This window comes from Budorcas taxicolor, chromosome 10 (assembly GCF_023091745.1).
Source record: "Budorcas taxicolor isolate Tak-1 chromosome 10, Takin1.1, whole genome shotgun sequence".
NCBI classification, from domain to species: Eukaryota; Metazoa; Chordata; class Mammalia; order Artiodactyla; family Bovidae; genus Budorcas; species Budorcas taxicolor.
In genome coordinates, this window is record NC_068919.1 from 80,867,005 (window position 1) to 80,890,041 (window position 23,037).

Genomic DNA, 23,037 nt, shown 5'->3' on the forward strand with positions numbered 1-23,037 from the left:
AGACCATACCAAAATTACTCTGGAATAATGTTCTGCAGAAATTGAAAATAACACTTTGGTCTGTGGTTAACTGAGGTTAAAATATACCCTTATTTAGTTTAACCATCCAGCATTTTACTGAGAGATGAGTGTACATCTAGGAAAAAAAGTATGAAAGGGAAAGAAATTACTGACCTTTGTTCATCACATTTTGCTGTCCTTATCTCCCAAGTACAGCATCGAAATTATCTCTACTGATAAAGTGTTGATATTATAGTTTAAATTTGAAATAGAAACAAAGCTTTTTCTATGTTGCTGTGTATCTAGAACACTTTTAATGTTTTGAAATTTTGAAGGAGCATGAATTAAGAACAGTTGGTGTTCAGCACAGCTTAATGGTTATAAAGCAGTTTCAGTATTTAGGGGGCTATTAGAGGTGCTATATTAATCTATGGAGAAGGCTTAGTGTAGATAATTTATAATAGTGGGCATCATCATAATTTATAAACTTGTACAAGGTATAAGCTTTTTAATATCTCCTAAAGAAAAATTTTTCTTGTAGTTTTTTTTTAATGTCACCATATAAAATTACTGTTGAAGTCTGTTATCTTAGCCTTCCTTTCTTCCTTATTAGTAATCCCATTGGATCTGTTTTTTTGTTGTTAGTAATTAGTCAGATCTGTACTTTTTGTGAGAATTAATTAACTGATTACAGGAATATAAATTTACTTCTGTGGGTAGCAGAAGTTGTGTTTACATAGACAAACATCTTTTAGTGAAAATACATTTCTAGTTTCTTTTGAGGCTCTTTGAACTTTATATTTTCCCAAACTTTTATAAATAATAAGGTACATTCTTGAAGTACAATATCGGTATAATTTTTTCTACTATAGATAAATATAGTAGTAAAATAGAATAAAATTTTAAAGATTTTTATTACTTTATTACTTCCAAGGTGACTATATTTTACCTTGTATCAGAAATTGCCTGTAGTAGACCTTTATCATTTCAAAATTTTTGAAAGGACAGGATAAAGAAACCCAATTTTTATAAAGTAAGCAAGTAGATACTTAATTATACTCAGTATCATGCCATTTTAAATACTTTTCAGTGACTTTTTTATGTAAGTTTCTTCCGTCCACTTACATGCTTATGAGTGCTGATTTCTGTCTCTCTTTCCTGTCTAGCCACCACAAGCCTGCTTGCAGCACTTTACAGTTTTGTCTGTAGTATCGTGGCAGTAGCCTTACTGTATGGATTATGTTATGGGGCCTTAAAGGTGAGCATTACATGTAGTATGTTTTGTCATTAAGGCTGCTTTTCTATTGATATATGAAGATTGTTTTAAATTGACTAATTACTTTTTTCCTGGTATGTCTTCAGTATTAATTTCCGTGGTCTTCATATGTAGAGCATTATTCTTATTTTCATTTAGCTTGAATTTGAGAGCAATTTTATAGTTAATTATTATTAAAAGAAAATTCTGTGCAGTAATAATAGGTTAATATTAGAAGCAGATTATTAAAAACTAAGCTGGTCTAGGATAGAGATGGGGCATGGTGATAACAGAATATAAAATTAATTTTCGATTTTTACTTAATATGTGTAACTACTCTTCATATCAAGATTTTTTTCAAACTTAGAGAACAAGTTCAAGTACTGCAATTTAAGATTCAGTCTAGTAAAAATTAATGCACTGAAATTTAATGTCATTGGTTTAGAAGAATTTGATGAGCCCTATTAGCTCCATTTTTAAGTAATTGTCTCCAAATTATAAGTAAAAATTTTAGGTTTCTCATAAACAATTCTTAGTATTCTTTTTAATGATTAATACAAGATAAACAGAGAATAATAGGGTTGAAAGGGTTGTGAGAAGGGGCTCATAGCATTCTTCCTTGATTCATGTACTCAGTAGCATTTACTGTGCTTACTATGTGCCTAGTTCTGTGCTAAGTACCATTTTCTGCTTTTAAGTTGCTGGTATGTTAACTGTGGTTAACAAGTTAACTGATGCTCTTAACTGAGGGTGAATAGAGGGGATGAAGGCTGTGAAAACAGTATGACAGGTATATGAACTAAGACATTATCCTCTTCAGCCTAAAGGGATTAGAGAAGATTTTCCAAGGGAGTGGTTTTTTACCAAAATTTGAAGGACAGTAGGAATTAGCTAGTTGAAACATGGGGTGAAGAACCATCGAGTTGTAAAGAAAGTGTGTTGTGTACAGGAAACAGCAAATAATTTGGAATTGCTGGAAATTTGGGTACATGAGGAAAGATGGCCTACAGTAAGGCTGGAAAGGTAAGCAACGACTGGATTTTGAAATATCTTTTGTCCTGAACGTATTGGGTGGAGATGGAAGACCATCAGAATAATTTGAGGTAAGGCAAGGAAATGATCAGTGTTGCGTTTTAGAAAGATTACTTGGTCCCCAGTGTGAAATATAAGCAGGTAGGATCAGAAGCAGGGAGTCACTTGTGCTGCCACCTTAAAATGATAACGGCCTTCATGAAAGCTGGGCTCAGTGAAGATGCTTGGGAACTCGGTGGTTAAAAGGAAAAAGCCCAAGTAGGATCTGGGAGGACTCCTGGGTGGGTGCTGGTTTGAACAGCTGATTACATACTGATACTAATGCACATGAGTGGAAGTATCTGAGTTTCCTGCGGAAGGGGGTTGTTTACATTTAGACACTTTTATTTGTTGGCATTAATGGGGTATCCAGGGGTACATAGCGGGTAGTTATTTGTGGTAATGATGGAAAGATTTAGAATTCATCAGCAAACTAAAGTATAAGAAAAAGATTGCAACCCTGGGTTGGCAGGAGAAAATGGACACAGATAGAACCCTGGGAAATGCCAGTATTTAAGCAGTGAATATTAAGCCATGAATGAAACAAAATCCAACAAAGGAAACTTCAGAGGCGGTACAACGTGAAAAAATTGTTATTTAATTTGGCAGTTAATAGGATAATGGTGACTTGAGCAAAATAGCTTTTTTTTGGTATTTTGGCTGAGGAAACTAGCTAGAATTAATAGAAATTTAGGTTTGAATTGATATTAAGGAAACATTTTCTACTCTGTAGAATATAGTTGAGAAGCCTGTGTACATGAGACGATTGTTTCCTGGGTTTTGTTTTCTAAGAAAGATCTGAGGCTTGATTGCATTTAAAAGGGGAGGTAGGAAATGGAGCAGAGAGGGAGATGCTTGATGATGGCCCAGGAAAGAACTAGAGGTAATGAATGAGATCCAAATCCAAGCTCTCCCAGGTACACCATCTAAACCATCCTGGTATAAAGGTTTCAGATCTGTGTTTGGAGAATATGTTTTGGAAAATGGGTCATTATTTGGAAATTGCAGCCATAGAAGTTAACAGTGCAGTAAGTTTTCTAATTTTCCAAAAGCCAGTTTAACTGTAATGATGTAGCAGAAGAGCAGCAGTTGTAAAGCTGCCAGCTAGTACCTTGTGTCCTAAGACAGGCAGGGAGATATATTTTTTTTCCTTCTTTCTTGGCCATGGCATTTTATACCAGACTATTTTAGTTTTAGATGTTCCCCATTGTAATAGAATAAAAAATGTGCAGATTTGGTTTATGTAAATGAGTAAAGATTATATACAAAGATTTTATCATAGCAGTGTTTATAACAGCAAAAGCTGTAAATGACCCAATATTTGTCATTTGTGGCTAGTTAAATTAATTATGGTATAGCCCCACAATGGAATACCATACAATCATGAAAATGAATAAAAATAGATTTCTCTGTGCAAATGTGAGATTTCCAAGACGTATTATTTTTCTTTTTTTCCAAGCTGTATTGACATGTAGTTGACAAATAAAAATTAAGATATTTAAAGTGTATGTGATGATGATTTGATATACATTTAAATTGTGAAAGAACTCCCCCCATTAAGTTAACACATTTATCACCTCACATATTTAGTTTTTTTTCCATTGGTAAGAATGTTTAAGTTTACTCTCTTAGCAAATTTCAGTTCTACAATACAGTGTTATCAACTATCAGTGTGTTACTTATTAGCTTCTCAGACCTTATTCATCTTTTAATTTTTTATTAAGGTATAATTGATAAATAACATTAGTTTCAATATTTATATATATTGCAAAATGAGCACCACAATAAATCTAATTAATACCTGTCTCCATGTGTTAGTTGCTCAGTCGTGTCCAACTCTTTGCAGTTGCATGGACTGTAGCCCATCAAGCTCCTCTGTCCATGGGATTCTCCAGGCAAGAATACTGGAGTGGGTTGCGATTTCCTCCTCCAGGGGATCTTCCCGACGCAGGGATTGAACCTGGGTCTCCTGCGTTGCAGGCAGATTCTTTACTGTCTGAGCCACTGGGGAAGCCACTATAGATAATTACAAATATTTTTCCTTATGGAGAGAACCTTTAAGATCCTGTCCTCTTAGCGACTTTCACATTCGCAATGCAGTATCATTAACTCTGTACTTACTACCTTTTAGTACTTATTTATCTTGAAACTGGAAGTTTGTGCCTTTTGACCCTCTTTATCCATTTTGACCACACCTTACCTAAATTCTGTTTTATAACTCTTTCACCAACCTTTCCCTGTTTCCCCTACCTCCCAGTCCCTGGCAAGCACTTTTCTATTCTCTGTTTCTATGAGTTAATTTGTTTTCCCCTTTTTATGATTCCGCGTATAAATGGTAAGATGCAATATTTGTGAATCTCTGTGGCTTATTTCCCTTAGTATATTGCCCTCCAGTTTCATCCATGTTGTTGCAATTAACAAGATTTCCTTTTATTTAGGTTGAATAATATTCCAGTGTGTGTGTGTTAATACAAAGGAAAACAATATGCCAAAAAATAAATGTTCCCTTTGTGCCTTTATTTAAAAACACACCTGATAACTTATATATACCTAGAGTGTTTATGGAAGAATACACAAGAAATTGATCATAGAAGTTACTTTTGGACAGTTAGATTCATTGAGGAACTTTATTGCATATCTTTAGGAATGGTTCAATTTTTTTAATCTATTCACTAATACAGACATTTATTAGATTGATACAAAAGTAATTGTGGTTTTGGACCATGAATTTTAAATCATTATAAATAGACATGACCACATGTGTATTAATCAGGATAGGATCCATGACAATCAACCCATTTTTGCCAATGAGAAATAAGTTTGTTTTTCCTGTAGCATAAAAACCCATGCTTCAGGATTTGATGAACTCGTGGAAAGCATTTTCTGCCTCCTGCTGTTTGTGGAAGTGATTTCCTTGCAAAAAGTTGTGGAGATGCTGGAGGAAGTGGTAGTCGGTGAGAGGTCAGTTGAATATGGCACATGAGGCAAAACTCTGTAGCCCAATTCGTTCAACTTTTGAGGCTTGGTAGTGCAACGTGCAGTCAGGCATTGTTATGGAGAAGAATCGGGCCTATTCTGTTGAACAGTGTGGGCTGCTGGCATTGCAGTTTTCAGTGCATCTTATCAATTTGCTGAGCATACTTCTCAGATGTAGTGGTTTCACTAGAATTCAGAAAGCTCTAGTGGATCAGATGGGCAGCAGACCACCAAACAGTTACACAGTGCCCATGACCTTTTTGATGCAAGTTTGGCTTTGGAAAGTACTTTGGAGTTTCTTCTTGGTCTAGCCACTGAGCTAGTCATCACTGGTTGTCGTATAAAATCTACTTTTCTTCACACATCCTAATCCAATCAAGAAGTGTTTTGCTGTTGCATAGAATAAGAATATGACACTTCAAAACAGTAACTTTTCAAAAAATTTTCAGTCGGCTCATGAGGCACCCACTTATACAGCTTTTTCACCTTTCCAGTTTGCTTCAAATGCTGAACAACCATAGAATGGTTGATGTTGAAGTTCTTCAGTAACTTGTCGTGTATTTTTAAGAGGATCAGTTTCAATGATCCTCTCAATTGGTTGTTGTCAAATTCCAATGGCCGACCATTAACGCTCCTCATCTTCAAAGCTCTCGTCTCCTTTGCAAAACTTCTTGAACCACCACTGCACACGGTACATTGGTTAGCAGTTCTTGGACCAAATGCGTTGTTGTTGCAAGTGGTCTCTGCTGCTTTACAACCCATTTAGAACTCAAATTTTAAAACTGCTCACATTTACCTTTTATCTAGCACCATTTCTAAAGTAAATGTAAACAGCAGGTAATAAGTCATTAGCAAAAAACATAAGCAAGAAATGCACATAAAAATAATGTATAACATAATTTAAGAATGTGTTTAAGAATGTATCCCAATATCAAACAGCAAAGTTCAACAATGCAAAACCATAATTACTTTTGCACCAACCTAATGAACCGTGAACTTCCAGATGTTCAAGCTGGTTTTAGAAAAAGCAGAGGAACCAGAGATAAAATTGTCAATATCCACTGGATCATCGAAAAAGCAAGAGAGTTCCAGAAAAACATCTATTTCTGCTTTATTGACTATGCCAAAGCCTTTGACTGTATGGATCACAATTAGTTCAGTTCAGTCGCTCAGTTGTGTCCGACTCTCTGTGACCCCATGAATCGTAGCACGCCAGGCCTCCCTGTCCATCACCAACTCCCAGAGTTCAGTCAGACTCACGTCCATCGATGCCGTCCAGCCATCTCATCTGTCGTCCCTTTCTCCTCCTGCCCCCAATCCCTCCCAGCATCAGAGTCTTTTCCAATGAGTCAGCTCTTCCCATGAGGTGGCCAAAGTAGTAGAGTTTCAGCTTTAGCATCATTCCTTCCAAAAAAATCCCAGGGCTGGTCTCCTTCAGAATGGACTGGTTGGATCTCCTTGCAGTCCAAGGGACTCTCAAGAGTCTTCTCCAACACCACAGTTCAAAAGCATCAATTCTTTGGTGCTCAGCCTTCTTCACAGTCCAACTCTCACATCCATACATGACCACTGGAAAAACCATAGCCTCGACTAGATGGACCTTAGTTGGCAAAGTAATGTCTCTGGCTTTTGAAATGTTATCTAGGTTGGTCATAACTTTTCTTCCAAGGAGTAAGCGTCTTTTAATTTCATGGCTGCAGTCACCATCTGCAGTGATTTTGGAGCCCAAAAAAATAAAGTCTGACACTGTTTCCCCATCTACTTCCCATGAAGTGATGGGACCAGAAGCCATGATCTTTGTTTTCTGAATGTTGAGCTTTAAGCCAACTTTTTCACTCCTCACAAGAAACTGTGGAAAACTCTGAAAGAAATGGGAATACCAGACCACCTCACGTGCCTCGTGAGAAACCTGTATGCAGGTCAGGAAGCAGCAGTTAGAACTAGACATGGAACAACAGACTGGTTCCAAATAGGAAAAGGAGTATATTTTCCTTATAAGTTAAGTCAAGTCGCTCAGTTGTGTCTGACTCTTTGCGACCCCATGGACTGTAGCCCACCAGGCTCCTCCATCCATGGGATTTTCCAGGCAAGAATACTGGAGTGGGTTGCCATTTCCTTCTCCAGGGGATCTTCCCGACCCAGGGTTTGAACCCAGGTCTCCTGTATTAGAGGCAGACCATTTAACCTCTGAGCCAAGGCTGTATATTGTCACCCTGCTTATTTAACTTATATGCAGAGTACGTCATGAAAAATGCTGAGCTAGATGAAGCACAAGCTGGAATCAAGATTGCCAAGAGAAATACCAGTAACCTCATATATGCAGATGACACCACCCTTATGGCAGAAAGTGAAGAACTAAATAGCCTCTTGATGAAAATGAAAGAGGAGAGTGAAAAAGTTGGCTTAAAACTCAACTAAGATCAGAAAACTAAGATCATGACATCTGGTCGCGTCACTTCATGGCAAATAGATGGGGAAATAGTGAAAACAGTAGCTGACTTTATTTTTTTGGGCTCCAAAATGACTGCAGATGGTGATTGCAGCCATGAAATTAAAAGACGCTTACTCCTTGGAAGAAAAGTTACGACCAACCTAGACAGCATATTAAAAAGCAGAGATACTACTTTGCCAGCAAAGGTCCATCTAGTCAAAGCTGTGGTTTTTCCAGTGGTCATGTATGAATGTGAGAGTTGGACTATAAAGAAAGCTAAGTGACGAAGAATGATGCTTTTGAACTGTGGTGTTGGAGAAGACTCTTGAGAGTCCCTTGGACTGCAAGGAGATCCAACCAGTCCATCCTAAAGGAGATCAGTCCTGAGTGTTCATTGGAAGGACTGATGTTGAATCTGAAACTCCAATACTTTGGCCAACTGATGTGAAGAGCTGACTCATTTGAAAAGACCCTGATGCTGGGAAAGATTGAAGGCAGGAGGAGAAGGGGACGACAGAGGATGAGATGGTTGGATGGCATCACTGACTCAATGGACATGCGTTTGGGTAAACTCCAGGAGTTGGTGATGGACAGGGAGGCCTGGAGTGCTGTGGTTCATGGGGTCTCAAAGAGTCGAACACGACTGAGCGACTGAACTGAATACATCTATTAGAAATTCTGGCTTCAGATTTTTTTGTTTACGTTTTTCCCCTTGAACTTTAAAGCTCATTAAAAGTTTACAGTTTTCCTCTAAGACAGCTTTATTACTTACTGTTACATACATACTTCCTACATCTTTAGATATTTTTAAAGAGATTGCTAGAACGTGGGCCATTGTTTACTGAAGTAAAAGCATTTTGACCCAGTACAGCGTGTAGAACAAATTCAGCTCTTAATCTTTTAATCATCATATTTCATGATTCAGAATTATTAATGTAAATAAAATAAGTCATTTTGAGACCAATTTAAGGATGCTTTTCTTTTGTCTGAGAGAAATAAAAAGTATTGTCAAGCGTTTGTTAAATAATACTTGTTTTGAGGCAGAATTTATACACAATGGATCTTAAGTACACAGTTTGACAGGTTTTGACAAATCATGTACCTGTGTGATATACACCCCTAGTGAGATATAAAATAGTTTCTCACCATCATAAGGTTCCCTCTGGTTCGTTCCCAGTCCCTTTTATTGTAGGTTTTGTACCCCTTTTTCCCTTCCTCAGAGTTAGCACTTTCAGTTCTTTGAGCTGATTCTTTTGGTGTTTGCCTCTGTATCTCTAAGTAACTAATTTATACTTCTTATAATTTGTCGAGTTTTAGGCGTTAGCCATGGACTGCACGTTATGGAAGCTGTAGGCTTAACTTTGTTTTGCCCCTCTCCCCACATTTCCATTAGACAGTCTTCCTTGTCTCCCCCATACACCTGATGCTAATGCTGTTCTTACATACATTTCATTTTCTCCTCTATTTTGTTGCCTTATGTATTTATCTCTCCTTCATTCTGAAACTCTTCACATACTGTTTAATTTTATGCTCAGCAAATTCAAACATATAAGGAAGTTCAGTTTTTGGTTCTACCGGTTAACTGGACATATTTAAACCATCTCTACCTTAGTTTCCTCATGTATAAATTAGAGAGTAACAGTACATATCTCCAAGGATGATTCTAAGAATTTATAAATACTTACAAAGATCTGAGAAAGAAGCTTGATACAGAATATGATATACATAATATGATGATGATGATTAGATTTTTATGTAGCCATTAAAGAGAAGGTCTCTGCTGTGATGTGGAACAATTTCCAAGGCTTTATTATTAAGTGGGGGAGGGGAGCAGGTTGTGTAATAAACTACCGTTTGATTACCTGCTCCACCATTCTCCCCGCTTGAATCCCCAGAGACGAAGGTGCTCACCTCACAGGCCATGCTCAGGAACTGTTAGCTGTTCGTTTCACCAGTGGTGTCTACTCTGCACCAGGAACCGTGTTAGCAGACTCCAGAGATACTGCAGTGGGCAAAGCAGACATGGCATACCCAACGTTGTCTGGTGACCTCAGAAGCGAGCTTTGTATTACTTATTTCTGGGAATATATAGCTATTCACTCAAGAAGCACTGAATGCCTAGTGCTCTAGGGAATATAATGGCATATGAACAAAGGCATCTAGAAAGTAGTGTACCAAACGTCAGCAGTTTGTTTTGCCTTAAGTATTATATCATGTGTTGCCTTTTCCTGCACCGTTATTATATATAAGCAAAAGTTTGCTACAACAAGTTATTCTGTTTTTTAAAAAATAGGACATGATTTACTATAAACTTTAGTTCAGTTGCTCAGTCGTGTCCGACTCTTTGCGACCCCATGAATCGCAGCACGCCAGGCCTCCCTGTCCATCACCAACTCCCAGAGTTCAGTCAGACTCACGTCCATCAAGTCAGTGATGCCATCCAGCCATCTCATCCTCTTGTCATCCCCTTCTCCTCCTGCCCCCAATCCCTCCCAGCATGAGAGTCTTTTCCAATGAGTCAACTCTTCGCATGAGGTGGCCAAAGTACTGGAGTTTCAGCTTTAGCATCATTCCTTCCAAAGAAATCCCAGGGCTGATCTCCTTTAGGATGGACTGGTTGGATCTCCTTGCAGTCCAAGGGACTCTCAAGAGTCTTCTCCAACACCACAGTTCAAAAGCATCAATTCTTCGGCTATAAACTTAATACCACTTAAAATATGACAGAAATTGATAGCAGCATGTATCAGAAACAAATGCGCCATTCCTAGTGTATAATAGAGCTTTAGTACCAAAAGCAACCTGATGGTCATTTAGCAGTTAGATTCTTGTTCGTCAGAAAGTAATAAGTCTATATGGAATAAAATGCAATTGGTAACATTACTGAAAAGGTTTTGTTTAATTCTGTTATCTTCTCCAAAATACTGACATAAAAGGATTATATAATAGATTGTGAATTAGAAGCATATTGTTCTGTCATACTTTTCTTTCTCCAACAGGATTCTTGGGATGGCCAGCATATTCCAGTGCTTTTCTCCATTTTTTGTGGCTTATTAGTGGCAGTATCCTATCATCTCAGCCGACAAAGCAGTGATCCATCTGTGCTTTTGTAAGTGATCACTTGTTATTGAATTAGAGAAATTTAAATAAATTGGCATTTCTTTTAAATTAACTTCCAAGATCTGTTTTTCCACTGCACTGTCAAAACACTGTTGACTTATCTATATTTGGTTTCAAAATATATTAACTTTGGGTCATTGTAATCACCAAGGCTGAAAGTATTTGTTAGCTTTTAGCTTTTTGTCCTCTAAGATGTTACACTGTAGTTTTATTATAATATTCTTATTGTATGCTTATTTATGGCATCTTAAACTTTCTCATTTGTTAATTAGTAAATATGGGCTTTGCTGGTGGCTCAGACATTAAAGAATCCACCTGCGATGCGGGAGACCTGGGTTCAGTCCCTGGGTTGGGAAGATGCCCTGGAGGAGGGCATGGCAACACACTCCAGTATTCTTGCCTGGAGAATCCCCATGGACAGGGGAGTCTGGCAGGGGTAGCCCATGGGGTCTCAGAGTCAGACGCGATGACTGAGCGACTAAGCGTGCATACACACGATGAGTAGATATACTTGGATCACTTTGTTTTCTGTTATATCATAAAGTTTATTTGTCATTTGAAATACGACTTTATAGGTTATGATTTTCTCTCTCTCTTTTTTTAACATAAAGCTCTTTGGTGCAATCCAAGATTTTTCCAAAAACAGAAGAGAAAAATCCAGAAGACCCTTTGTCTGAAGTAAAAGATCCACTGCCTGAAAAACTTAGAAATTCTGTTGTAAGTTTTAACTTTTTAAGATCACCTCAAATTGAATTTTATACAGTTTATCATATTGTATAATGAACATTTTAGGGGGTAACACAATTTTAGTAACTGGGAAAAATACATGTATATTATTATTGTACATGGTTGGTGGTTTTTATTTCAGATTTCACATGTAAGAAATGCTCATTCCTCAAAGTTTGTTTTGATGTAGAACAGTATGCTAAATATTCATTTTAGATAAGGTGAAAGAATACACAGAAGAACTGTACAAAAAAGATCTTCACGACCCAGATAATCACGATGGTGTGATCACTCACCTAGAGCCAGACATTCTGGAATGTGAAGTCAAGTGGGCCTTAGGAAGCGTCACTACAAACAAAGGTAGTGGAGGTGATGGAATTCCAATTGAGCTATTTCAAATCCTGAAAGATGATGCTGTGAAAATGCTGCACTCAGTATGCCAGCAAATTTGGAAAACTCAGCAGTGGCCACAGGGCTGGAAAAGGTCAGTTTTCATTGCAATCCCAAAGAAGGGCAATGCCAAAGAATGCTCAAACTACCGCATGACTGCACTCATCTCACACACTAATAAAGTAATGCTCAAAATTCTCCAAGCCAGGCTTCAGCAATACGTGAACCATGAATTTCCAGATGTTCAAGCTGGTTTTCAAAAAGGCAGAGGAACCAGAGATCAAATTGCCAACATCCGCTGGATCATGGTAAAAGCAAGAGAGTTCCAGAAAAACATCTATTTCTGCTTTATTGACTATGCCAAAGCCTTTGACTGTGTGGATCACAATAAACTGTGGAAAATTGTGAAAGAGATGGGAATACCAGACCAGCTGAACTGCCTCCAGAGAAATCTGTATGCAGGTCAGGAAGCAACAGTTAGAGCTGGATGTGGAACAACAGACTGGTTCCAAATAGGAAAAGGAATACGTCAAGGCTGTATATTGTCACCCTGCTTATTTAACTTATATGCAGAGTACATCATGAGAAATTCTGGGCTGGATGAACCACAAGCTGGAATCAAGATTGCCAGGAGAAATATCAATAACCTCAGATATGTGGATGGCACCACCCTTATGGCAGAAAGTGAAGGAAGAATTAAAGAGCCTGTTGATGAAAGTGAAAGAGGAGAGTGAAAAAGTTGGCTTAAAACTCAACATTCAGAAAACTAAGATCATGACATCTGGTCCTGTCACTTCATGGCAAATAGATGGGGAAACAGTAGCTGACTTTATTTTTTTGGGCTCCAAAATGACTGCAGATGGTGACTGCAGCCATGAAATTAAAAAGACGCTTACTCCTTGGAAGGAAAGTTATGGCCAACCTAGACAGCATATTAAAAAGCAGAGACCAAAAAAAAAAAGCAGAGACATTACTTTGCCAACAACGGTCCATCTAGTCAAGGCTGTGGTTTTTCCAGTGGTCATGTATGGACGTGAGAGTTGGACTATAAAGAAATCTGAGCGCCGAAGAATTGATGCTTTTGAACTGTGGTGTTGGAGAAGACTCTTGAGAGTCCCTTGGACTGCAAGGAGATCCAACCAGTCCATCCTAAAGACCAGTCCTGGGTGTTCATTGGAAGGACTGATGCTGAGGCTGAAACTCCAATACTTTGGCCAATCTCCTATCTCGTGTGAAGAGTTGACTCATTGGGAAAGACTCTGATGCTGGGAAAGATTGAGGGCAGGAGGAGAAGGAGACGACAGAGGATGAGATGGTTGGATGGCATCACAGACTGAATGGACATGGGATTGGATGGACTCCGGGAGTTGCTGATGGACAGGGAGCCCTGGCGTGCTGCGGTTCATGGGGTCACAAGGAGTCGGACTGAATGACTGATCTGAAATGAAATTGATTTCATTGTTTACAGAATTCTCAATCCTATTGAATTTAAACTAGGATTTGAAAGGTGAATATTAGCATGAATTAGACTTATTTTCTTGTTGTTCTTATTGATGAAAACTTTGTACTTATGAGTCATCTGCTGGTCTTTTAGTGGTTTTAGTTCTGTAAGGTGGTTTGAAAAGTGTGTATGTGTGTTTATTTTCTAGGTTGAAGGAGAGAACAGTAACCTATACTAATTTCATATACTTAAGCAGATATAGTAATTTAAAACTTTGTAATGTTACCTCCCTTCTTTTAATAATTAAAAAAATGATTTCTGTAGATTTATATCTGCTTTATGCAACAAAACAGAAAAACATATTTTTCCTAAGTTACTTAACGTATCTCCACTTATGAAAGACTGAATTTATATAGGTCGTGAATTAGATTATATTTACATTCACTGAACTTGAGCTGTTCACATAGTCAAATAGAAAACTTTAGAGAACTATAAAACTGCCTCAAGATATAATTTAAGCAATTTCTCCTAACTTTAGTTTTCATGTTAGCAAAGGACGTTTCTTGTTGAATATAGTAGGCTATTTCTGAATCTAGCTTAAAAGCTTAATAAATCTGAGGTGATGATGACCATAGATATCAAGAGGTTTTTGGTTTTTACTATAACTCCCCAAAGAATCAAAATTCAGTAAGTAAAATAGGACATGTACATACAATTTCAACATTTTAGAAAGCCAGTGAAAATATAACTGTTATCCAAAACCATATACCCTATAGAAAAACTTAAGGATCTCATTTCTTTTTCCCATGTAAAACTTACAGACCAATGAGGGGAAAACCTTCATTCTAAAAGACTTTGTTATGATATATTTACTGTGTGTGGAAATAGTTAAGCTTGTTTAATTTCCTTAAACAATCCTTGGTACAGCATCGAACCAAGATAGGAGGTAAATAAAACTTCTGGTAGTTAATTATTGTGTGTAAGAAATAACCTGGAAGTGCTACAGAATAGGATCAATGGAAATTTTGTTTCTTAAATTTGGCCATTGGGAGGAAAGATTTGTTTAAATTTTTGTGTGATGCTTGATGAGTTGTTTTGTTCCATAGAGCGAGCGTTTACAGTCTGACCTAGTGGTGTGCGTTGTAATCGGCGTGCTGTATTTTGCTATTCATGTAAGCACAGTGTTCACAGTATTGCAGGTAAGGAATCATTTAGTTCTTTTCACTGGGGGAAAATAACTTTGTTTGGATTCACTTCTGATTTGATCATAATGCTAAAATATATGACTTTGGTTTTAACAACAAATTCTTACTCTTCTCACGGTTTCTCATGGGTTGTGACTCTTGAGAGTGGCTTGGATGATCCCAGCTCAGTGTGTTTCGCTACCGTCATATGCAGTTGTAGTCATCTGAGGCCATGAGTAGGCCTCACTTTCTTGCTGACCGTTGGCCGTATAGCTAAGTTCCTGTCCATGTGGTCCTCACCATGGGCTGCCGAAGTGTCCTCACTAGCTTCTTTGCCCCAAAGCTGGTGATCCTAGAGAGAGAAGGCCCAAGACTGATGTCCTGATTTCTATAACTGTCATGGATGTGGCATACTACCAAGTCTGCCATATCCATAGGTCACCCCGGTCAACCTGCTGTAGTGTGGGAGGGGAATACAGGCAGGCATAAATGTCAGGAAGGGAGGATCGTGGGAACCGTTCTGGACTGACTTCTACAGTCTGCCTGCTTTCCTCTGTGACTGACGTTCTTGTAAACTCCCCGGAGTCTCATTCTGGTACAGCTGGAAGTCCAGAACCCTGTCCTGTCAGTCGGGCCCGGTTGTGGGTGGTGCTTCCCAGATGGTGGTCCTGCAGGCCCCGTGGCTGCCCTCCTCGGTGCTCTTCGTTCTCCTATGCAGACCCGTGTTTCTGCATGTCGGCAGTTCGACTGTCCTGCCCCGTCGCATGGTTTTCTTCATGCTTTTGTGCTTAGGGTACATTGCATCTGTGGTCTAGTTTTCATCAACTTTAGACAGTTTTGGTCATTATTACTTTAACTGTCTTTTCCCTTTTTCTTCTGCTGTCCCTCCATCCACTCCTGCTCGTGGACTCCAGTTACATAATCTTTGGCCTCTTGAATTGATCCCACAGATCACTTTTTTTTAAATTTTAAATTCTGTTTTTCCCTCTGCATGTTTAATTGTGAATACTTTCTATTGCTTTGTTGTTAAGTTCACTAATCTTTTCTTCTGTAATGTTTAATCTGCAGTTAATACCATCCAGTGTATATTTTAATGTCAGAACTAACAGGTTTCATCTTTGAAAGTTGGTTTCAGGTCTTTTTCATATCTCTCATGCGTCTGTTTACTTTTTTGAACTTACATGATTCCCTTCTATCTCTCTTAATGTCCTTGTCTCATAATCCTAACTTTTGTGTTACCTATGGGTTGGTTTTGATTAACTGATTTTTTTCCCCCCATGAATCATAGTTTCCTGATTCCTTGCTTTCACGGTCATTTTTGATTGGATGTCAAGCATTATGTTTTGCCTTGTGGGTACTAGATTTTTTTTTTTTTCTAGAAATATTCTTGAACTTTGGTTTTGGCCCTAAGTTCCTTGTAAACAGTTTGATCCTCTCAAATCTAACTTTTAAGATTGCTTAATGGGGACAGGACTATTCAGTCTAGGGCTAATATTCTGCCTACGTTTGGAGGCAGCACCCTTTGCAGTACTCTGCCCAGTGCCCTGGGAGTGTTGAGGTTTTCCAGTCTGGCTTGTGAGAACAGGCACAGGAGTGCCTGCCGTGTGAGGTTGCCGTGGTTCTGTCTCTGGCCACACATGGTCTGTTCCCACACACGTGTGGCTGATGCCCCTGAATACGCGAGCTAGACCCTCTGCAGATCCTCCTCCATGCAGCTCTCTGTCCATGCAGTTTTCTGTTTAGAAAACTATTTACTCTGATGAGCTCTAGCTGCCTTGCTGTGTCCAGCCTCTAAGTTCCATTTCCTTCACTCAGGAGGTTCCAGGCTTACATGGGTTCCCCTCCCCGCAGTACAGTCTGGAGACTCTCTAAGGGCAGTAAGCTGGAGCAGGCCTGACACTGACCTCATCTGTTCTCTTTCTCTCAGGGTTCACTGTTTATTTCCTTATGTCTAATACATTGCAAAACATTAGTTCATGTATTTTATTGTATTTTGTTTCATGCGGAATAAAGCAAGTCTCTATTATTCCATTTGCCTAGAAACAAAGGTTGTATTATTTAATTTTAACATTTTTGCTTGTTTTCTTCTTTTCCAATTTGAACCATTAACTCCTGAGTACCTTGCAAACTGAGTGAGATCCTGTGAGTCTTCAGGGGTCAGATGCAGGCCTCTTTAGTTTCTAAATAATTAATTTGAATATTTGAAGTGATGGTACTTTGTTTTTTTTGTAAATTTAGTCATACACAAGAACTCTCTTCCAAACTGTGTAAAGACACAACAACAGAATACTATTTTAAGTTTGAGTCTGCTCTCCAAATTTACAATTTTATTTAGCTAATGTCTTTTATCTCTATTAGTAAAAATTTAATACATTGCTCTGCTAGTCACGTAGAACATTCCTAGAGTAGGAAGCGGTACACCTCAGGCCACGCTCTAGTTACATGGGCAGTGTGAGACACCAAAGTAGTTAACACATTTTAAAATATCTGTATTACATGACCAGCCACTAACTTTTATAGCTGTTTTAATCAGAAAATTACATAATATGGAAATGTTAACTGTATGTTTAGTTAGTTTAGTTCTCAGATGCTGTAAGTGACTAAAATTGAATTGACAAATTAGAAGTTCTCCTTTGAGTCATTTTCAAAATCACTTGTAATTTTTTCAACTTTATCCTTGCCTTAGCCTGCGCTCAAGTACGTGCTGTATGCACTGGTCGGCTTCGTGGGTTTTGTAACCCATTATGTGCTGCCTCAAGTCAGGAAGCAGCTGCCGTGGCACTGCTTCTCTCACCCTCTGCTCAGGACGGTGGAGTATAATCAGTATGAAGTTCGAAGTAAGTGGTTCATTAGCACTTTTCCTTTCAATACCGTGGATTTTTTCTTTTACTTAGTGGACAGGCAGACAGTTAAATAAGTTTCATCAGGTAACACTTTGGTTTGTGTTTCTCAGCTCTTTGTCAGACCTTTTGCAAGATGCTTTCATTTCATTTGAAGTCTTAATTGTCAGTGCTGACTTTCCACAGGATAAGACCTTGCTCTTTCTTCCTCTAAGCTGTCCATCACAGACCTCTCATTGATTAATCCTTCAGGGTATGTCTGTGACTTCTCTTTCCAGGCCCACCTTTACCCTCAGTTCTTCCTTGCCATTTGCAGGCAACTCAACCCCATACAAGACTTCCACTTGGCATATTTTTAACTCACATCATAAAAGAAATAGGCTTCTGTTTCCACCAGTGACACTGCATCCTACCAGAGAGAGTTATAAAAGAGTTGATCAAGAGAAAAGAGGTGGAAAGCACTTGTAATTGCTTCTTTTCATTCAGATAATTTAGGATAGAGTATAAAATTACTAAAAAGAAGTAGAAGGCTAGTCCATTCGACAAGTGTTTTACTTGTTGCTATAAACCTTTACTTTTCCATTATAAATTATCAGTCTGGTTCATTGGCTCCATAAACTATAATGACCTCTAATGTACTATACTGCCTCATTTTAGAGAAATAATAAAAGTTAATATCTGTGTCATCATTGTTATATGCCATTGATTAAACAAGCCAGTGTTTAATGAATTAATATGGAGAGTAAATTTCTCAATTGTTTGGAGATAAATTAAACTTCTGTAAAAAACTCGAAAAAAGTGTTTGAAAGCTTTCCATACCAAATTTGACTTTGCAATCTCAAAGCAAATTTCCTGAGGTTTTTAGCAGAATTGCTTAAGTCATCATGGTACTGTGATCTGGATCACTGTTTTGATCCTGGAGAGATGATTAACCAAACAATAATGTGTAGATTGCAATAAAATGACATAAGACTAAAAGAATATGTACTGGTCCATTCTTACTGTAAGGAAAATAACTCATAGTGATGTAAATATTTTTTATGGTTAAGTATTAATTGCTTTCATATATAAATGTTAGCAAGTACATCTGGTTTGTTTTAAGGAACAGTTTTCATTAAAGTTAACCATTGATCTTATACTTTGTTTTCATCTTAACAACAATTTAGTCCAAAATTTTTTCAATTTTGAAAAAACATTTTTCACTTATTAAGAGTGTTAGGCATTAGCAAAGTTGATTTTAACAGCTATAAAGAAAAATACCCATTAGAAAACTTCTTAAGATGGTTGACATTATTTTCAGATGGTTGGAGAACCTTATTTTAAATCTTTCAGTTTATCCTGGACGCTTTTCCCAATGACGTTAAATGTTCAAGTATTGGGAAAATGTTGCTGGCAATGAAAATGACACTTAGGCAGTGTGTGAATCCAAAGCACACCATACTTTCAAAGCTCTTCTGAGATTTATATATTAAAGGTGTATGTGTGAGTGTAAGGATTTTTAAAACAGTTTAATAGATCATTTATTTCTTTTGGGTGAAAGGAACAGTCTTATTATCTTCAATAACCTTTTCTCCAAATGCTATAAGTGTAAATATGAGAAAGTTATGATTAAAAACTGAGGTTTCAAGAAGTAAAGCTTAAAATGAAATTCAACTCATCTAAATTTAAGTTAACATCCGAGTTGGAAAATTGAAATGTGGCTCAGAATTCATAAAATTGACAAATGACTGATGTATTGGATTTTTTGCATTATTAATAGTAGAGCTGAATTTGAGTAGGAAGATTTTCCTTTCTTATGACATTGACAGACTGTTCTACGCATTAACGTGCGTTTATACATGGTCTTCTTAACTTAATATTGCCTTGTTAGATGCGGCTACTGTGATGTGGTTTGAAAAACTTCATGTGTGGCTTCTTTTTGTGGAGAAGAATATCATCTATCCTTTGATTGTTCTCAATGAACTTAGTAGCAGTGCAGAGACAATTGCAAGTCCAAAAAAACTGGATACAGAGTAAGTATGATATTCCTCTTATCTAAGTTTGACTGTTGAGGACTGTCGTAGCACTCTCTCCTCTTAGGTTATTGATCAAATATCAAGTAATCATTGAGTGTCTCTTTGGTGCAAAGTACTGTGTGAAAAATTAAGGTGAAATTCAGTCTTTGAGTTCCCTTTTCTGAACATCTGTTTCTGCTGTTAGCATTACTACTCCAGACATCTTATTGTCAACCTATATTTTATGAGATGACATTTATTAAATAAGATTCACTTTACTATTAGATGGTAAGTTTTGGAGATGATTATTTTTGTGTACTATGTGAATCAGACCATTTAGGTGGTCACTTGCCTATACAGTCATGCTGTAGGCCTACTAGGTACATGTTGTTGGGTAAGCATTAATATGATCTTTTTCCAGCATTGTTTCATGTTCATTTTTATTGGGCTATAGTTGCTTTATAATGTTGTGTTAGTTGCTTGTGGCACAGCAAAATGAATCAGTCATACATATACATATATTGACTCTTCTTTAGATTTCCTTCCTATTTAGGTCACAACAGAGCTTTGAGTCGAGTTCCTTATGCTGCATACTACACCCTCATTAATTACCTATTTTATACATAGTAGTATATATATTTCATTATTAATATGTTATTATGTGCTAAATGCTATTAATGTTAAAGCAGTAGAAATACTGAGAACCTGAAGAACCAAATGTCAGAATTGGAATATTGTCACTTATTTGTGTGTGTGTGTGGGTTTTTTGTTACTTATTTTTTAAGCATGCTTCTTTATATAAAGGATCAGAATCATGACACATTATTTAAAAGGAATGTTTGAAGTTTAAATTTGATATAATATTCTAAGCTTAGTAAATGAAATGGTAATTTCTCTGAAGTTCATAATTATCTAAAGTTTTCAGTTATTATTTGATTAACATTCTTTCTCTACATTGTAGATTAGGTGCTTTAATGATCACCATTGCTGGTCTGAAGTTGCTGCGGTCCTCTTTTAGCAGTCCTACATATCAGTATGTCACAGTCATCTTTACTGTGCTCTTTTTCAAAATCGACTATGAAGCTTTTTCAGAGACCATGCTCTTGGATCTCTTCTTCATGTCCATTCTCTTCAACAAGGTAATATCTGAAGAAAACATTCCTGTCCGTAAAAAGTGTCTCCCTAAGTGGTATGCCATTTAGTGAGGGTTATGCTTGCATTTCATTTGCTTCATTATCTTTTAAGTAATACCTTTCTTTGGTCAACCAGTTATTTAGGATTAGAATCCCTAAACAATACCAGTCAACTGTGACCCATAGAAGATAACATTTCTTGCTGTAGGTAGGCAGGTAAGATTAAATATTATATGGGAAAATTAAAGGAACTCTTAATAAGTATATATTTTTGAATACATGGGATCTTCCAAAAGGGGGTGTGATTTTGAGGTTTAGAAATAGACATGGTAACAATTGAACTGAGCTGTGGGCAGCTGGATAGATAGAGGAAATAACCTGATGCTGAGTGAAAATGGTAGAGATGGAGAGCAGTGAACCCATGTGGGAACAATCAGACACCAGTTGATTTGCAGAATACTCTGCAGTTTACAGAATGCTTCCAAGATTTGTTTTCCACCCATCAGATAGGTGCTTTTAGTCCTACAGATGAGATGGTAAAACCTGCATCTTCTGCCTCCAAGAATCTTTTTGCTAAACCACACTTCCTTTCTGAATGACTTCAGTTGTGCAGATTATTTGGAATTAAATAGAGCTTAGATTTCGTTTTAACACTGACCACATACAAAGGACTTTGATATACATTATCCCATTTGATAGGTAACAGAGAGCTGAAGCATATGAGCAGCTATAAAACACAATGAAAGCCCAGTTTTAGAAAAGTTAGCCTGGTCAGCCACATTTGGGATGAATTGTGGAAGAGAGAATCTAAAAGGATGGAGAACAGCTTAAGAGATTGTGACAGTAATTTAGATTTGATAGAGATCTGGCCTAGCATGGGGACAGTACAAAGGAAAACCATTAATTGAACAAGGCTTTAGTAGTAGTCAGTTTCTAAATATTGTACTATGTATCATGCTAAATAGCTTCTAAAATATTGCAGTATTATATTTGCTCAATTACTAATTTGTTTACATTTGTATCACTTATTTCCTCTTTTAGTGAGCATGTTTAACCAAAGAAAGAAGCCAGAAAGTTAGTTTGAATTAAAAAAGCATGTGATTACTCACAGACTTAATATTTAGATTGGAAATTGTATTGAATCTTCTTATACGGGTTGGAAAAAAGTGAAAGTTGGAGTAAAACATAAACTAAACAATCCTTGAAATAGTCACGACGCTTAACTCACATTAGTTTGCACTTTCTTAATACTTTCATTTGTGAGGCAGATTGTTTTTGAGAGCATAGCACATTCCAGAACTATTCTAGATGCTTAGGCTACGTTAGTTAACAAAACAGAGAAAGGGTAAGGAGTTTGCGTTTTCTATGGCTACTTCATAGAACTTAACAGTCATATTAAGCACGTAGTATTGAATATTTATTTTAAGATACCATTGTAAGATATACCATCAATTTAATAATATTTCAAGAAAACAGTTACTCTGAATATGAAAATGGTTTCACCAGCCACTTTCCATGTCGTTTTTCTTTAATATTACAGTCAAATTTGAGTACAGTCTGTATTTAGAGATGGAGGAGTGTTCTGAGTCACTGTTTTTAAGCGGTTGTAATGGCTTCTGATAAGTCTTCCCGTCATCCCGATCATGTTAGTGCAGAGGATTGTCAGCACAATTTTGAGTCATGGCAAAGAATGCAGGGGTTCATCTGCATTTTCTGATTGGTTGAGGTTGTGATTTCTTTTTTAACTTAGAAATTAAACAAGTTCATTTGTTAATCAGCTAAATAATTTAAATTTGAAGTGTTTGGTGCCTGAATCATGGCACTGGGTTAGTCAGAACCTCTTGCTTTTGAGATTCTGGGATCTGTTCTAAGAATGAGGTCTTGTGTTGCCTACCATGCAGAGGCAACCTTAGGCAAACGCAATATTGTGTTTCAGTGTTGAAGACATATTCAACAGCAAAACAGATCCTAATTTAAATAAGATGGAAATGTACATTATGTTTCCATTGGCAGTAACAGTTCTGATTATGAACAGATGTCTAATACACACTAACAAAATTCTTAGGCAAATAGGCAGTGACAACTGTATTGCAACTTATCCCCTTCCTGGCTGCTTTCAAATTCCTTTTGACGTTGCCTTTAAAACATGGTCAGTTCCCGAAGCACCAAAATTTGACGGAAATGTATTAGAATAAAAAAATATATATTTATTGCTTAAGTTTTATAGACATCTATATTTCCTACCTTTTTTTTGTTTGTTTGTTTGTAGTTGTAATAGAACCAGTAGAGAGCATAGAATAAAAAAAAAAATCCATAAGTCAGTTAACTGTCTTTACTTTAAAAGGTGCAGTGTTTTGGCAGGGCTGTTTCTTTTATTTCAGTGCTATTTCCTTGTTAGGAAGAAAATCATTTTAGAAGTTTTTCATTTTCTATTTTAAAAGTCTGATAATAAGCTTTTTACTGATTGTTTTTTTCCTCC

General features: G+C 37.1%; 1 protein-coding gene across 3 annotated transcripts in view; it reads left to right on the forward strand.

The window, feature by feature from the left end:
• Positions 1 to 23,037, forward strand: part of PCNX1 (pecanex 1) — a 177,988-nt gene that overhangs the window by 111,966 nt on the left and 42,985 nt on the right. For all 3 annotated transcript variants that reach the window (XM_052647207.1, XM_052647205.1, XM_052647206.1), the window contains 7 exons: positions 1,167 to 1,258; positions 10,730 to 10,839; positions 11,462 to 11,567; positions 14,514 to 14,606; positions 17,278 to 17,428; positions 19,302 to 19,443; positions 20,387 to 20,564. In XM_052647207.1, the coding sequence (XP_052503167.1) occupies positions 1,167 to 1,258; positions 10,730 to 10,839; positions 11,462 to 11,567; positions 14,514 to 14,606; positions 17,278 to 17,428; positions 19,302 to 19,443; positions 20,387 to 20,564 (872 nt within the window). The remainder of the gene's footprint in view (positions 1 to 1,166; positions 1,259 to 10,729; positions 10,840 to 11,461; positions 11,568 to 14,513; positions 14,607 to 17,277; positions 17,429 to 19,301; positions 19,444 to 20,386; positions 20,565 to 23,037) is intronic.